The following is an 18,214-nucleotide window of genomic DNA, read 5'->3' on the forward strand; positions in this document are numbered from 1 at the left end:
TAAATTTCCTCTAAGTTTTTCAAAATTACAAAGGATGACAAGAGACATGATTAGAATCTTTCCAGTCCAGTATTTTTATATAACACAGTAGCAGATTTTCACCATTAGTTCCTTCACACTTTTTCATGAGATACAAGGTATTATTTTGAATATATTAAACATTATAAGAAAATGCACATTTATAGTTCTATCAAGGAAGCCAATGGGAAATTGAAGGCTACAGATTCAAAGAGAGAAAGAAAATTCATCTAGGTTAGCATGATACCAGACTCTTAATTATTTCATGTAATCCTCAGAAGAGTTTTATGACTTGGGTTCTGTATCTTTTCTTTCACTACTGAGAATACTGACTTAGAGATGTTTTAGTAATTTGCCCAAAGTCATATAATAAGTGACATGGTCAGGATTCAAATCCAAATCTAAATCCAAAGATCAAGTTGTTGGAAGAAAATGCAATAAAGAAATTTATGTTCAAAACTATATTTCCTCAGAAGAAAAAGAATAAATATTGTGCTGCTCTATAAAATGTAATTAAAATACTCTTCAACAGCTCTGCTTGGTTCAGTCAAGATTATACACTTACACTAGACAATTTGATTAAACAAGAAATGCCCCAAGCTGAGAGGCCCTCCCCTGAGTTCAATTTTTCCCCTACTCCATAATTCTCATAGTTACTATAATCATATGAATGTAATAAATACTAACAAATTCACTCACCTGGAATAGTACTACAGTTTCTAAATGCCCCACTTTTTTTAAAAAGGAGCTAGGAAAAGCCATTAAAAATCTCTCAACAAGACTCTAAGACAAGTGTATTTAGCGAAACTTTTATAACTGTGATACGTGCTTAATAATCACTAGGAATTATTCAATAAATCATGATTTTGAAAAATTCATATCATGGCAAGGGTCATAACAGTCTTACTCAAATCTAAAAGAAACTCACTTATGTTTATAGACCCAAATCAGTCCTTAGTAAATTAGAAACTTAACTAAAGCAATCATGCCCAAGCCAACTTACCTCCTAAGTAGGCATCTGTTTGATTACCGAGTACACTCTATAGATTCTAGAGAAAGATTTCTTTGGAAACAAACATAATTTGTGAATATAATTTGGTAAAAATTTCCTGCAGATAATTAATAATAAATGTAATGAACCTAAATAATATAGAAAACAAGAAATTCTAGTTTCTTAGCTTACAGCCAAAATGACATTGAGAGGTCTGGTCCTTTTTTTGTTTCATTTTATATTGCCAGCAGCACTTTTAAGCAATTGCTATGAGAAATTATTTCTCACATTATCCTTACCCTTATTGAAGCAATTCCATGAAACAATTTTATTCCAAGTCCTGTCATTCCTGAGTAAACTTAGAAAAATTAACTTCTGTGTCCGAATTTCCCTACCTATAAAATGAGAGAAGTGAAGTATAACAACACATATGCCTTCTGCCTCAGATTCTGCATTTAGGGGAACTGAGGCAAGATAGTTCAGGCCTCATCTTCTCAGGAAGTTCTGTTTCTGCAATATGAAGAACATGTTATTCTTGTTTTGTTAGCATCAAAGCATTTATCACACATTATATCTCCCAACTAAAGTGTGGATTATTTGACATCAGAAAATTCTCTTTATCTTGTATCCCAAGTGACTATCACAGCATCTGATTTTTGGGAGTTTCATATACGTTACTAAATAACCTACTCTTACTCCATCTTCAATGATGATAATCTCTTGGAGACAATTGAGTTTGGTCCACTTTAATCTCCAATGCAGTCACAGTAATTATATAAAATTTTAAACAACCATAAAGACCTATTAAACTGGCAAGCTCTCCATTTTAAATATAATGGTTGGTAAAGACTGAGAATATGTTTTGTTTGTTTTTCAAATTATACCATTAGGTCCACTCAAAGTCACTAACCAAAATAACAGAAATTAGATGGTCCACTGGCAAAAGAATTAGATACCAAATGCTATCAGATACCATGGAGGTAAAGGCAGTCCTGCTAGTCCAAATTTCACACTCTATTTTGTAGTACCATATCTGAGCTATAGGAACTACATGAAAACATGTTCTGACTGAACTATAGTCAAAAAAAGATAATATGCCTAAAGATAGAGCAGTGGCAAGAAACCAAATTACGTCTTAAAGCAATCAGTAGGGCAAAGAACTGAACATTTAGAGAATATAAACATGTCTTACATGGATAGTAAATCCTTAAGAAAGATTTAAAAAATAGAGGTGTAATTTTATCCCCATGTGGCAACTTTCCTACATAGCAACTTTCCTACAGCTAGGGATGCTTGTTTTAGGTTGAGTTAGTCAGTCTCTGTGGTTTTATATCGGATGTAGCAAGCCTAAGGTAAGTAGCATATTGCAAAAATGCAAATTAATGTATTCCCAAAGCTTGAAAGTAGTAATACATGCTTTTTCTATTTAATATAAACATTTTTAATGGAAATGTTTATAGCTGAATCTCAGGGGAACTTCACCACCACTTAGAGTTCAGTTCATAAGATAAAGTTCTATAAACTTTACATACTGCAGGCAAACATTTCTGTGTTCTTAGCCTGGTGTCAGGGAGATAAGAAGAAGGAGTAAGTGAAATTTGCTGAGGTTTGTATTCCACTAGCAGAGGGGAGAAGGTAAGAAGGTGGGCTCTGGAACCACACTGCTTAAGGTTTGCTTCTCTACCTCCTAGCTAGGTGACCACAGGCAAATTAATTTTTCTAACTTCAGTATTTAGTTATTGTTGTTGTTATGTTTCTTATATTAATAGTTCCAGGAGTTTTCCTTTTGAATCAGAAAAAAGATGGGAATCTTTTTAAATAACAGATAAAGAAAATAAATAATAATGCAAGATTATCTTTTGTTGCAACATGTAATTATTATTTATTTTACCCCAAGTTGCCTGTATTTTCTAAAGCAGGCTCTAATTTTTTACTAACTTTCAAACTTTTTGGTATTAACATAAATAGAAACAAAAACAAGACATGCAAATTACTAGTTGCCTTACCAAGCTCAGGGATTTTAGAAGCTATTATATATCATGACTTGAAGTGAGGATAACAGTAAGAAGAACTCCTTTTATTGTTATGACAAATCACCTTGTGATGTAGGTTTCATACAAATGTTGGAGAGTTGTGCACTTGCTTGAAGATTTTTGAAAAAGACATCTAATTTTTTTTTTAATATCTGAGCTATTAGTTTTTAAGGTTATGATTACTTTTCAATGTCATGGGAGGCTAGCAGGGGATGAATCCCTGACATCACAAATGAACCTTCCCCCTCTTTGGGTACATTACTGTAGAGAATGCTTGGGTTTGGTGCTACATACAGAATTCTAAGCACTGGCCTGGGAAGCTTAACCACCATTTAGAATTTGTTTATAAGAAAAAGTGCCAAATGGTGGTAAAATTACACCTAGTTTACCAACACCTGGCCATGACTGGCCAATACTCCTGATGCTCTTTTCCCATTACCTACCACTTTCACTTGACAGTGCTCTCCATATATCCCAAATTATCATATGAGAATTCTAACCACCATTAGAGGATTTCCACGGATTAAATGGCTGCCATTAGCATGTATATAACACGGCCACAGCTTATTTCTCTTGAAGAAAGTGAGAACTTAAAGTATTTGTTATGTACAGAATGCTTCTACACTATGCATTGTTTTCACTGTGTTTGAGAAGCAAACATCTTTAATAGCTATATATACTAAATTATTTGCATTCAAATGTTTTGTGTTTTCTTCTACTATCAATCAAGTTATAATTATCAATGTATAACTATCACAAATCCCTCCTTTCTAATTTGATTTCAGCAATACTCAAAATGCATAACGCTTTACACTATACACATATCCTTTGCTTTAAGAGTTTAAGGGGTTCCAGTGTTTCTGCTTAAATGCAAAAATGTTATTTAATTCAACTGTATTCTGTAAAATAAATGGAAGTATTTCTTTTAAGGAAGCATTTATTTTTTTAAAAAAGGAAACATATAAAGTTGGTAATATTGACAATGTGTTCATAATTACATTCTAAAACCAAGTGTAAAACCTGCTATTAAATTTGTTTTTAAGCATTGAAGTATGCAAAGACTTAGAAGCAGTTGCAAAAGTAGCTCTGGCAATTTTAGAAGCCGGAGAAGTTAATATCTACTCAGAAAACCTGGTGACTACCAGGTATTTGCAAGGCATTTTTGCATGAAATATGAGGGCTTTTTCAGATAAAATATTTCATCTCCTTTGCAAGAACACAGATTAAGAATACTGAGATTTTTGACAAGTGTGCCAAGATCATTCAATGGGGACTGAACAATCTTTTCAACAAATGGTGCTGGAACAACCATTATAACCACATGCAAAACAATAAAGTTGACCTTATGTCATACCAAATACAAAAATTAACTCAAAATGAATCATAGACCTAAATTCAACAGCTAAAACTATAAAACTCTTTGAAGAAAACATAGGGATAAACCTTCTTTACCTCAGATTTGGCAAAGGATTCTTAGATGTGACACTAAAACACCAACAACAAAAAATAGGTAATTTGAACTTAACAAAATTAAAAGCTTTTGTGCTTCAAAAGATGTTATCAAGAAAGTAAAAAGACAACCCAGAAAATGGGAAAAAAAGTCACAAATCACATACCTGATAAAGGTATGTATCCAGGATATATAAAAACTCTTATAACTCAATAATAAAAAAGACAAATAACCCAATCTAAGAATAGCCAAAGGATCTGAACAGACATCAAAGAAAATATGCAAATGCCAATAAGCAAATGAGAAGATTCTCAACATCATTAGTTATCAGCAGACTGCAAATCAAAACCACAAGATACCACTTCACCCCCACTAGGATGACTAGAATAAAAAACAGGTAATAGCAAGTGTTAACAAAGATGTAGAGAAATCTACATACCCATACACTGCTAGCAGGAATATAAAATGGTACAGCCACTTTGGAAAAGGGTCTGGAAGCTCCTCCATGATTAAACAGAGTTACCATATGACTAGGCAATTCCACTTGTAGGTATATATCCCCAAAAGAATTTAAAACAGGTGATCAAACAGAACACTTGTACAGGAATGTTTATAGACACATTATCTGTAATAGACAAAAAACAGAAACAACTTAGGTGTCCAGCAATGGATAAAGAAACATTACTAATTCTGAAAAGCACCCAAAGCCAAATGCCAAGGAGAAGGGGATTACTGGATTGCTCTCTGGGTATAGATCTGCAAGCCTTCTGCACAGAAAGGAGAACAGGGTTTTCAACACCAGTCTACACATATGAAGTCAAAAGCTGCAGGACATTACAGACTGCCTCAGTAGGAACAACTCGGAGACTTGTTACAAGGTTAAATCTAACCAAACTCCATGTCACCTTTTATATCCCACACCCATTGAAAGTTGGAAAATTCTCCCTTGTGATTTAAAAACATCTTACAATATTTGCAAGTATATTACTCCACTACACCACCAAAAACTGTAGGTCTAAATACAGGCTTAACTCTATCACCCTTTTGGCAAGAAAATGTTACTTTACACTTACGGTTTAGCAATTCTGGTTGAAACAGACAGACTCACTCAGGTCACCCCAAATGCTGGGAGCAGGAGAATATTTTAAAGATATATACAGAAAGAAGAACGCCAGGTTTCACAGGGATTGAAATTCTTCATGACATGGCACATCCCTTCTAGTTAAAAAACACCTCTAATGAGGGACAGGAATTCTTGAAAATGGCCTTCAAAAGCCTAGTGAGATAACTGCTATTCCACTGCTTTGGACAAGTACCTTTGTTAAGATCAGTCAGCTGAGGCCAGGGTGGCAAAAGTCACATCCTAGAGGACATGATCACAAATGTGTAAGCTACCATGAGGGCTGCTCCCTCAGCAGAAGCTGAGGCTCAGAGCATAGCTGGTCTCTGAACATAAAGCATCCTCTCTAGCTGAACTGATCATACTTAATTCCAATATCCAATATGGTCGATATATTAGAACAGAGAAAATGCAGGAATACCTAGTTTCACTGTACTTCACAGATATTGCCTTTTTTAAAAAAATTAATTGAAGGTTTGTGGCAACCCTGTATCAAGCAAGTCTCGCAGCACCATTTTCCCAACAGCATGTGCTCACTTCACATCTCTAGTGTCACACTACGGTAGTATTCGCAATATTGCAAACTTTTTCATTATCATTATGTCTGCTATGGTGATCTGTGATCAGTGATACTTGATGTTACTACTGTAATTGTCTTGGGGTGCCACAAACCATGCCCATAACACTGCAAACTTACTTGATAAATGTTATGTGTCCTAGCCGGGCGCGATGACTCACGCTTGTAATCCCAGCACTTTGGGAGGCCAAGGCAGGCAGATCACCTGAGGTCAGGAGTTGGAGACCAGCCTGGCCAACATGGTGAAACCGTCTCTACTAAAAATACAAAAAGTAACCAGGTGTGGTGGTGCACGCCTATAGTCCCAGCTACTCGGGAGGCTAAGGCAGGAAAATCGCTTGAACCTGTGTGGTGGAGGTTGCAGTGAGCCGAGATCACGCCACTGCACTCCAGCCTTGGAGACAGAGAGAGACTCTGTCTCAAAAAAAAAAAAAAAATAGTGTGTCCTGACTATTCCACCAACCAGTTGTTCCCATCTCTGTCCCTCTCCTTGGGTCTCCCTATTCCCTGAGACATTACAATATTGAAATTAGGCATCTCTGTAGGTTATCCAACTTCTGCTTGAATTTCTGCAAGTGCTAGAGAATGCCCTACCAAAAGAGCATTGTCAGGCCATGGTAGCAGATTTTTAAAAGTCTGTTTGGACAAAATTTACCTTTACCTTCAAGTAAACTTTGCCAGTTAACCTTAGATTCTTTTTCTAAAGCAACAAATAACAAGTTTATTCACTTAACTAAGAACACTTTAAGTATCTGATGGGAGCTCTCCTATTTCCCTTTAGCCCTCTGTAGACTAAATCCACTGAGTAATTGAAACTTAAATTGTTCTTCCTAGAACTTGATTCCAGTCCCATGACCATTCTGACTGTCCTCTTTGGGCATATCCTAGTATTTTCAAACCACTCTTTAAATATGCACTTGCAATTGAGAACAATACCCAGCTATTAGACCAGAACAGAATACTATAGGATTATTAATTTTAAGGAACTGATCACTAATTTCACTAAGCCAATATATATTTTTCAGCAACTATATCACACTGGTGGTTCATATTAAGGAAATAACCAATAAATTATTTGGATCTGCATTTATCACTATTAAATATTAATCATAGTCCAAAAAAAACTTTTGGTAATATCAGCACAAGAACAGTTTACTTTCAAAATTTTCATAATCACCATCATCTCATATGACTGTAAAGCTACAGGGCCAAAATAAAACTGTGTTCAAATCTTAGTTTTGTCACATGGCACAGCAGCCTCCTATGGCAGCAGCCTTCCCCTGGCCATATGAGATGCTCAACCTAGACAAAAGTTTTCTAAACATCTGAAGAATATCGACCATGGCAACGGACACTTCACCCTAAATGAAGATTGTCTCAAAAAGAATGACAAATGTGGTTTTTAAGGCATGGTTTGAACTCTGGTAAGATTAAAAAGAAACTGTTAAGAGAGTTGTGACAGCCTGGACTAAAGAAACAGTTCAAAATTAATAGAAACTTCTGGGCTCCCAATTTTCAATGGGCAAGAAGCAGGCCAAAAACGCTACTCAGCTGCCAAAAGGGCTCATTCTTATAGAAAAAAAATAAATAAAGGACCTCTCAGAGGGTGGAGCCAAAAGCAGAAGAAAATAACAGGTGAAGGAACCAATACGAGGTAGCAGAACTGGGCCCTAATCAAGAAACATTCATTGTCCCCAATGTAGGGGACCCTAACAACACGTGCCTGGCTAGATTTCAGAACTGCTATGCATCAGCAGGTGCTACACGCCTCCCACTCTTTCCCTATTTGAATGGGAGTGTCTAGTGAAGTTATCCTACGACAACCTCGCCATTTTATACTAGGTGTATCTTCAGATCATAGGTCTGTCTCCAGTCAAGAAGTGGAGCCTATTGCTTGCCACTCCTTTTAAAATCTAGGCTGAACTTGTGCCTTGTTTTGACCAACAGAATACAGCAGAAGTGGCATATGATTCAAGAAGCCTTGTAGATTCAGCTCTTGCCCTCTGGGAGCACTGCTGCTACTATGCACAAAGCCCATTTATTACTAGTAGAGAGGCTACATGAAAGACAGCTAATTGCTGTGCCCACTGACATCTCCAGGTAACCAGCAGGCACTTGAGTAAGGATATCTGAAACCATAAACCAGGTGACTGAAGCCACTTTAGTGACTCCAGAAAAGAACATTAAAAAAAAAGAAAAAACCTGCCCAGCTAAGTCTAGTGCAATTAACAGAATCGTGAGCAAATAATTGTTATTTTAAGCCATTATATTTTGGGATTGTTACATAGCAACAGATAAGTGAGACAGTGGTAAATAAGATAATGGTGCATCTTACAAAGGATGGCATCTTAAGTTGATGAAATATAACAGCAGCTCAATATGTGCTTTTTAAAAACATTAACATGAGGAAAAATGAACAGGAATTCATGCAGTTGACATGAACGTAAAATAACACAGGCCCATAAACTACAACCACTATGTTCCAGATTAATGTTAAAAGACAGTTTTCAAAATGTGACAATCACAAAGGAAATCCTCAGAATACTTTCCTAGTGCTATCCAATCTCCAAACTCAAAATTTTATATTTTTTTTTGTTTGTTTTTTGGGGTTGTTTTTTTTTTTTGAGACAGGGTCTCACTCTGTCACCCTCCCGCCTCAGCCTCCCAAGTAGCTTAGATTACAGGTGTGCACCACCACACCCAGCTAACTTTTAAATTTTAGTAGACATGGAAGTCTCACTATGTTGCCCAGGCTGGTCTCAAACTCTTGGGTTCAAGCAATCCTCCTGCCTTGGCTTCCCAAAGCACTGGGATTACAAGCATGAGCTATCATGCTCAGCCTCAAAATTTTAAACAGATAAGGGAGGAGTGAAATCAACTTGTAAGTATCATTGTCAAGGTAAATGAAATAAGATGGATAACATTCTTGATGTTACAAAATGAAAACTAAGGTCTGAATGTTTGTTTCCTTAAAAATCACATGCTGAAACCTATCACCAACGTGATGGTATCAGAAGGTGAAGACTTTGTGAGGTGACTAGGTCAGCAGGGCTCTGCTCTCAAGAATGGGATTAATATCCCTATTAAAAAAAGGACCCAGAGGCCAAGTGTGGTGGCATACACCTGTAATCCCAGCACTCTGGAAGGCTGAGGCAGGTGGATCACTTGAGGCCAAGAGTTCAAGGCCAGCCTGGCCAACATAGTGAAACTCCGTCTCTACTAAAAATACAAAAATTAGCTGGGCATGGTGGCATGTACCTATAATCCCAGCTACTCGGGAGGCTGAGGTAGGGGAATCGCTTGAACCCAGGAGACGGAGGTTGCAGTGAGCCGAGATGGCACCCCTGCACTCCAGCCTGGGCGACAGAGCAAGACTCCGTCTCAAAAAAAAAAAAAAAAGAAAAGAAAAGGGCCCCAAAGAGCTGCCATCCCCTTCTGCCATGTGAGGACACAAAGAAGATGCCATCAATGAGGAAAAGGACTCACCATACACTGAATCTGCTGGGACCCTGATCTTGGACTTCCTAGCCTCCAGAGTTCTGGGCAATAAATTTCTGTTGTTTATAAATTACCCACTGTGAGGTACTATACTTTGTTACAGCAGCCCAAACAGACTAAGACAAATGAATAACACACTTGAATTATGGGTCATTTTCAATTTTAAATTTCAACTCTTACAATGCCACTAGATTACTGTAACTTAAAAGATAACATAAGTGAGAATGCTGAATTTTAGGCCATTTCTAAAAAAAATTTCAATAGACTAAAATTAATTTTTTTTTTTTTTTTTTGAGACGGAGTCTCGCTCTGTCGCCCAGGCTGGAGTGCAGTGGCGCGATCTCGGCTCACTGCAAGCTCCGCCTCCCGGGTTCACGCCATTCTCCTGCCTCAGCCTCCCGAGTAGCTGGGACTACAGGCGCCCGCTACCACGCCCGGCTAATTTTTTGTATTTTTAGTAGAGACGGGGTTTCACCGTGTTAGCCAGGATGGTCTCGATCTCCTGACCTCGTGATCCACCCGCCTCGGCCTCTCAAAGTGCTGGGATTACAGGCGTGAGCCACCGCGCCCGGCCGACTAAAATTAATTTTTGAGGCCAAAACAAAATGGACACTATGCTCAATTTTAACATGGAGATATTTTATTAGGGAGGAACTACGTGTTGTGAAAAAGCACCAGAATTCAGACAACCTTGGTCTAGTCTAGCAGGTTGATGTAGGCAAAGCACTTAATTATTTTTAGCTTTGATTCCTTGACTATGATCAGTCAAACAGCTACTACCAGCACTCCAGAAGATCCAAAAGTAACATAAATTTCACTAAATTCATAGCTAAGCATATAGAGATTATTAAACAGAACTTTTTTTTTTTTTTTGAGATGAGTCTCGCACTGTCGCCCAGACTGGAGTGCAGTGGTGCCATCTCAGCTCACTGCAACCTCCACCTCCCAGGTTCAAGCAATTCTCCTGCCTCAGCCTCCCAAGTAGCTGGGATTACAGGTGTCCGCCACCACGCCAAGCTAATTTTTTGTATTTTTGGTAGAGACAGGGTTTCACCATGTTGGCCAGGCTGGTCTCGAACTCCTGACCTCGTGATTCGCCCGCCTCAGCCTCCCAAAGTGCTGGGATTACAGGCGTGAGCCACTGCGCCTGGCCATTAAACAGAATTTCTTAAATTACTATTAATACTAAATATTAGTACCTAATTAAAACCACTATACATTAAACTCTTACTATATGCTAAATGTATGTTCATCTAATCCTATTTACAATCCTATAGAGAATGTACTATTACCCTATTTTACAAAATAGTACACTGAGTCTTTCTTTTTTAATACTTCTAGGGTACATGTGCACAACGTACAGGTTTGTTACATATGTATACATGTGCCATGTTGGTGTGCTGCACCCATTAACTCGTCATTTACATTAGGTATATCTCCTATCCTTCTCCCCTCCCCCCACCCCATGACAGACCCCGGTGTGTGATGTTCCCCACCCTGTGTCCAAGTGTTCTCATTATTCAATTCCCACCTATGAGTGAGAACACGCGATGAGTAAACTGAGTCTGAAAGAGGTTAAGTAACTTTCCAAGGTCTCACAACCAGTTAGTGTCAAAGCCAGGATCAAGCCCAGATCTTTTCAAATTCTTGAGCCAAAATTTTTTAATCCTATCCTCTGCTGCCTCCCCTCAACTCTAACCTCCAAATACAAAACAAGAATTTTGGTATCAAAATGCAACCAGGGAGCACATACAGTGTCACCAGCAATGGACTAGAAATCAGGAGACCTAAGTTCTAATGCCAATTCTATACTACCTACACATGGGCACAAGACAATGAGCAAGTGTGCCTCTGTGGGCTTTGTTTTTTAATCTATGAGATCTGACTGAATATATTTTAAGAATTTGCCCCCCCAGCTGTGAAATTCTAATTCTCTTCATATTTTAAAAATTAATTTAAATGTTATTTCCATAATGAACTATCTTATTCAATCAATTATCATGTTAATATGCAAAAGCATAAAGCATGAAAATTTTCTGACCACTTACTAATTTCTTCCTTTTATGAACAAACTGCACTTGTTCCGGCACTTAACCATACACTCTTATGCTGACTTGTAAGAGCCTATATTGCTGACCTCTGCTGGTTATTAAACTCTCCCCTTTCATTCATTTTCCAAGCATATTTGTCTCACTGTTAGACTAATAGCCATAAGGACAGAGACACTTCTTCAGTATTTGTTGAATGAATAAACTCAACAGAAAACAAAGGACATACAGCAATTCTTCAATAATTACATGTTGACTACACAGAAAATATTTTTCCCTCTATAGCTTTAAAACCCCATTTTAACAGCTCAAGAGTGGATCCTCAGAAACTTCTATATAATTAATCATCTATTTTCTTTTCGATCACTACAGATTTCCAGTTATTCCAAGTTTCTTGATGCGCAATGAAAGCCATTCAAATTTCATAAAACCATTCACTAAGCCTAGGAAAACCACTAGAATATAAAGCAGGGGCTCAACAAAAAAAAATGAACTGAATCCAGCAAATAGCCTTACAAGAACCAATAAAATCAAGTAAACCACTATGGTTATATTATATAAGGAGAATAGACTCAAACTACTTTCATGATACGGCACAAACGAAGATGCTTGCAAAAGTATTCCTAACATAAAAGTGAAGGAAAAGAAATGCTAAAAAATGAAAAAGGCAATGGAAAACAAATAGGATTTAATGAAAAAGAAATTAGCATAGTTACCAAATGCGAAATATCATATACTTGAAAATAAGAGCTTTATCTTCAAATACTGCAAATAAAAACAGATTTGAAAAATGGGTCGGGCCCGGTGGTTCACGCGCCTGTAATCCCAGCACTTTGGGAGTCCAAGGTGGGTGGATCACGAGGTCAGGAGATCGGGACCATCCTGGCTAACACGGTGAAACCCCGTCTCTACTAAAAATACAAAAAATTAGCCGGTGGTGGCGGGCGCTGAGGCAGGAGAATGGCGTGAACCCGGGAGGCAGCGCTTGCAGTGAGCAGAGATCGCGCCACTGCACTCCAACCTGGGCGACAGAGGGAGACTCCGTCTCAAAAAAAAAAAAAAGAAAGAAAGAAAGAAAAACGATCTGCTGAACGCAGTGGCTCCCGCCCGTAATCCCAGCACTTTGGGAGACCGAGGCAGGTGGATCACGAGGTCAGGAGTTCAAGACCAGCCTGGCCAACACAATGAAACCCTGTCTCTACTAAAAACACAAAGAATTAGCCGGGCGTGGTGGCGGGCACCTGTAATACCAGCTACTAGGGAGGTTGAGGCAGGAGAATCACTTGAACCCGGGAGGCAGAGGTTGTGGTGAGTTGAGATCACACCATTGCACTCCAGCCGGGGCAACAGTGCAAGACTCCGTCTCAAAAAAAAAAAAAAAGAAAAAAAGAAAAATGATCATAAAGTAACTCAAATGATTCCAGAAACATTTCAGATTTAAGTAGAGTATCAGAAATGTTATTTCAAAAATCACTTTTACATAAATATAAGCAAAAGTAAAAAGACAAAATACAGATATAAAACTCTACTTTGAGAGGAGGAGGGGCAGGTGAACATACATGGAAAAATAAAGGGTCAGATACACTGACAGTGCTATAACAGTCACCAAAAACAGAGAAAGATCATAAGCAGAAATATGTGTACAACCAAGTCTACTTTAGACCTAAATGTTCAGTCCCTGATGCATTTTACAAACTTGAATAATCATTGTCCTGGATACATCCACTTATAAAAGAACAAAAAAGATTTATAACGTTATGCCACAATGAATATTTAAAACAACTCCTGGGTTTAGAATTACTACAGCAACTTTATGAATGTCAGAAAAGTGTCATGGCAATATCAGATGTCACAAAAGGACAGTCTGGGCTAAGATGAAGACAATGTTTTGCCCTAACAAGAGAGCCAGTTAATATGAAATGAACCATGAAATGGAATGACCAAGTAGAAAATACACTGCCAAATCGTCAGATGCTGAATAAACAGCGTCAGTGAATTATCTGAATTAGGAAAGGCTAAAAGGTTCTTGATGTTTTATCTTCAAAATATTTTAAAATAACACCCATTTAACAATTTATGAACGGTCTCTTTAGAAAGTCTACCATTTAAGAACTACCTGATTTTCCACAACATGGAAACAAGTCCAATACTAATTGAAACAAAACTGCCAGGAAAAAAAAAAAAAAGTCTTAAAATGCAACCATGTCACTGAAAGGTACAGGCCAGTTGTACTGAATTTTCTTAAGTGACATTAGGGACAATGAAACAGTGACTGAGTCTAATTCTACACTGCTACAAAGTGAGTCGAGTTGTCAATAATAATCAGGGTCATTTCATTAAAATAATCCTCCTTGGAATTATCAGGCATTTAATAATCAGAGCAGAAATATTTTTCCTCTTCCAGGATTCTTAATGAAAGATAAAACCAGGAGTAAAAAGATGTAAACTCAACAAGCCAGAAGTGACACTTGTGTGACCACAAATTAGAGTTCCTGTTTTATTCTGTGTGACTGCAAATTAAAGTTACTACTGCACACGGCCGGGGGGATTGAGAAACAACTTCAACCAACAGTTGGAAACAAATTACACGTGCTAACAGTTACACTCATTAGGAAATTCAGAATACTTTCAAAGAGAGAGTTATTTAGATGTTGCATTCATTTAAACGCAGACGATGAATATCTCAGCCGCCTTCCTTTGCAGGATTCTGTGCCAAGCCCTTCCGAAGCCGGGGTTGATAAGGTCGACTCCAAGAAGAAAAGCAGCTCAAGTAGGAAATGGTATCCTCACATAGCCCAGAGAACCGGTGACGCACTAGGAGCTTGGAAAATATCCCATCGTTTACCTTGCTAGAAGCAGCTGGGTAGGGAAGAGGTCGTCCACGTGCACTATTGTTTTCCAGATATGTTTATTTTTAAGTTTTGCTTTGGTATCAATACCCTCAACCTCAACCTAACAGAAAGAGGGGGGATGGCAGCGCCACTGGTGGTATTTGGGTGCAACACAAGTTTAAAAAATAAAAACATAACCTTTTTTTTTTTTTATTGCAGCATACTCGGTGCCCTCACCTCTCTCCTCCTCCACACCTCTGCCATCACCCCACGCAGCTCTCCGCCGCCGCCACCTCGGGTCCCCATGACAACCCCACCCCAGGGCGGGCCCCCCTCCGCCGACTCCCGGCCCTGCCAGCCACACTTGCTTGGCAAGGGGCGACTCTACCTGCCCTCGGCTTTCACTCCTGAGAGGCGGGCCAGGACCCCTCCGGGCGCGCTGGCCCAGTCCCGGCTGCAGACACGACCCTCACCAGTCGGGGACGTGTGGAAGGGCGGCCGGGCACGAGCTGAGGAGGTTCCACCCCCAAGCTCCAAAACCCAAAGGAGTGACACGGGGCCGGGGCGCGACCCCAAATGGAGGACGGCGGCCCCGCGCCCCTCTCTGGGCTGCTAAGGGGAGCCGAGGGGCAGACGCAGTGGGCGCGAAGGAACTCGTCCGTTTTCACAAACAACGACGCGTCGCGGCGGCAGGAGATGCTGGGGCCGAAGCTCACCTTGAAGGGATTGTTGAGATCCGGGTCGGCAAACGGGTTACTGTCGAAATCCGACATCTCTCTGGCTCTCGGCGTCACCCACCCGACCCAGGCGCAGAGAGAGAGACGAGGCGAGGCCGCCGCCCCCCTGCGCGCTCACGTCGCCGCCGCCGAGCAGATCCGGGTGCAGCTCGCGGGCCACCCAGCCGGCCGCGCCACTGAGCATGCCCGGTGCGGCGGGCTCCTGGCCGCGGCGCAGCTCGCGTTCGCCATCCCGTTCCTCCGGGCCCGGATCCCACGCTCCGGGCTTTAGCTGCGACCGAGTAGGTAGTCGGGGCGAAGGAAACGGGAACTGAAAGCGACGAAAAGCGTTCCACACGCCACGAGCCCGCGGGATCCTCGGAGAGTATGGAACCCTTCCCCTCCGCTCTCAGCCGGAGGCCGGCTGCGTCCAGCCGGGCTCGGTCTTCTGAACACCGATTTCAAATCAGCTCCCCGGGGCCCAGCGTCACTTAGGGAAGTGGTGGCATTTTGTGGGAAGGACGCACACTTGTCAGGTTGGGGGAGGCAGCCTGAGTCGTGGGCCGCGCACCCCGGGAGCAGTGCCGTTAGACCGTGGGACGCGGGCACTGGAGAGGCTACTGCACCGCCCTCCGCAAATTACCTCCCCGGGGCGGGGGCGCGGCCGCTGCTAAGGATTTTTGCATACCCCTGACCCCACCTGAGAATCCCGGCCTCCCATCTTCCGGTCTCTCTGACTCTAGGTTGCTGCTAAATCACGGAGAGCAGCCTTGGCGCTGCCGGTCCCAACTTGATCCAAGGAGCCCTGAGAAGGAGATGAGATTCAGTACCAGGGGCCGGCCGTGGCTCCCAACCTCCGGAATCTGCAAAATGGCTACTTCTTCAGAAATAATGGGGAGAGGGATGGCAAGAGGCCAGAGATCAAGGCCCTCGAGTATTAACTTGAGCATTTGGGCACAAAATAGACACTTTTGGATTTTCCCGTCTTTTCCAACACCAAGGATGAGATTATCAAAAGATGTGTTAAATTAATTTGTACCGGCCGGGCGCGGTGGCTTACGCCTGTAATCCCAACACTTTGGGAGGCCGAGGCGGGCGAATCACAAGGTCATGAGTTCGAAACCAGCCTGGCCAATATGGTGAAACCCCCGTCTCTACTAAAAATACAGAAATTAGCCGGGAGTGGTGGCGTACGCCTGTAGTCCCAGCTACTCTGGAGGCTAAGGCAGGAGAATCGCTTGAATCCGGGAGGCGGAGGTCGCAGTGAGCCGAGACCGGGGCACTGCACTCCAGCTTGGGAGACAGAGCGAGACTCTGTCTCAAGAAAAAAAAAAAAAATCAATTTGTACCATTCCTTGCCCCACCCCGCCGAACTTATTGAAAGAGCATCGCTTTCCTCACTTTTCTCCTCTAACAGAAAAGCACTTAGATGAAGCTACAGGGAGCCAGAATTCTTTTGACTTGGTGGGTACCAGAGGATTGGAAGAATCTAGATTGAGTATTCCTTGGCCTTTGGGGAGCTTGCTCTATGCAAAGTCACCCAGGAAATTATACTCCCCCCACTGTGAAACACTAGCTAGAGATGATAGACAAAAAGCACATTTGTTGTAATCTCCCTTTGACGGGATTCAGGTTGGGATAGATGTCGAAGCAGCTGCTTCTAGGTAGTCAACGAAGATGTCAACTAGTAAATGACAACAGACAAGGATGAGCACAGCAGAGTTGTAAGATTCTAGATATCAAAAAGAGCAAGCAGTCTGTTGTACTCACCATCGCATCCTCAGCAGCTGCCCAGTGCCCGGTTTTAACTTAGTGCTCAGTGTATGTGTCAGGTTTGAATCCCAATTCTGATACTACCTGTGCTACTCTCTTCACCTCTCTGAGTCTGTAAAGGATTATTTAAGAATTAAATGAAACAACATACAGAAAACTGTCCTGCATGTATATTTAGTGCCTAACAAATATTGGTTGAACGTCGAAAGTGGCAAGGAGGCTCAGTATGTTCTTATACGCTTTGCCTCCCTTCTCCTGAGCAAGCATGTCCTTGCCCAGCTCATCTGCTTCTCTCACCACTTTTGCCCTCACTCCCTCCACCTGTCCTCCAAATGACTCAAAATAATCTGCACTATTTATTATGCATCTACTATGTTCCAAGACAATGAGGATCAGCTGAGCCCGCATTGCAGGATGGAAATTTCCAACTATGTTCTGTTTACAGCTAATGATATTTGCACCTAATGCAAAGGTTTACAGACTTTACTGTTATAGAATCATTTGGAATACCTGTTGAAGATGCAGACACCCACCTTACCATACCTCCTATTGCTAAGATTACGCTTGAAAGGATCTGAGGTAGGGGCGCTGGATCTGCATTTTTTATTTTTTACATCTCTATACATTATTTTACATAAATGTATAAATGGAGTCATGACATACATATTGAATTTTTCACTTACAAAAATTTTTATTCCGTGTATTCCCTCTTCTCTTCCCCTACATTAACAACCTAGTACATTTCTTTAAATATTCTTGTAATAGTGTATATCTGCACTTACATAAAATAACATGTAATTGTATAAAAACAATACATATTCATGCAGATATGCATACACTCTAATACTGAGCTTTGGCATTGTCTTGAAAAAGTTAGATCATATGTATATTTTTCTGCAGCTGTTTTTCTCAATACGTATGGCAGAATTTCTCAGCAAGATGTGCATTGTCAGAGAGACAGTCTTAAGGTTTCTTCCCCTAGTATGCCACATAAATATTATCACTTTTTATGTGTAGCATGCCTATAGAGTGAAAAGGGAAGCATGGCCTAATGGAAACCATATATCTGATTCATTATTCTTAACAACTGCAAAAATCAGCATATGTAAAGGATCTCAGGTGATTTGTTTTTTTTTTTTTTTTTTTTTTTGAGACCAAG

General features: G+C 40.4%; 1 protein-coding gene across 1 annotated transcript in view; it reads right to left on the bottom strand.

The window, feature by feature from the left end:
• The window catches only part of SCAMP1 (secretory carrier membrane protein 1), a 121,961-nt gene extending 104,165 nt beyond the window's left edge, over positions 1 to 17,796 (bottom strand). Inside the window, exon 1 of the mRNA XM_003805053.6 lies at positions 15,283 to 17,796. Within this exon, the coding sequence (XP_003805101.1) occupies positions 15,283 to 15,339 (57 nt within the window). The 5' untranslated portion in view covers positions 15,340 to 17,796. The remainder of the gene's footprint in view (positions 1 to 15,282) is intronic.
• Positions 17,797 to 18,214: the final 418 nt, after the last annotated feature.

This window comes from Pan paniscus, chromosome 4 (assembly GCF_029289425.2).
Source record: "Pan paniscus chromosome 4, NHGRI_mPanPan1-v2.0_pri, whole genome shotgun sequence".
NCBI lineage: Eukaryota > Metazoa > Chordata > Mammalia > Primates > Hominidae > Pan > Pan paniscus.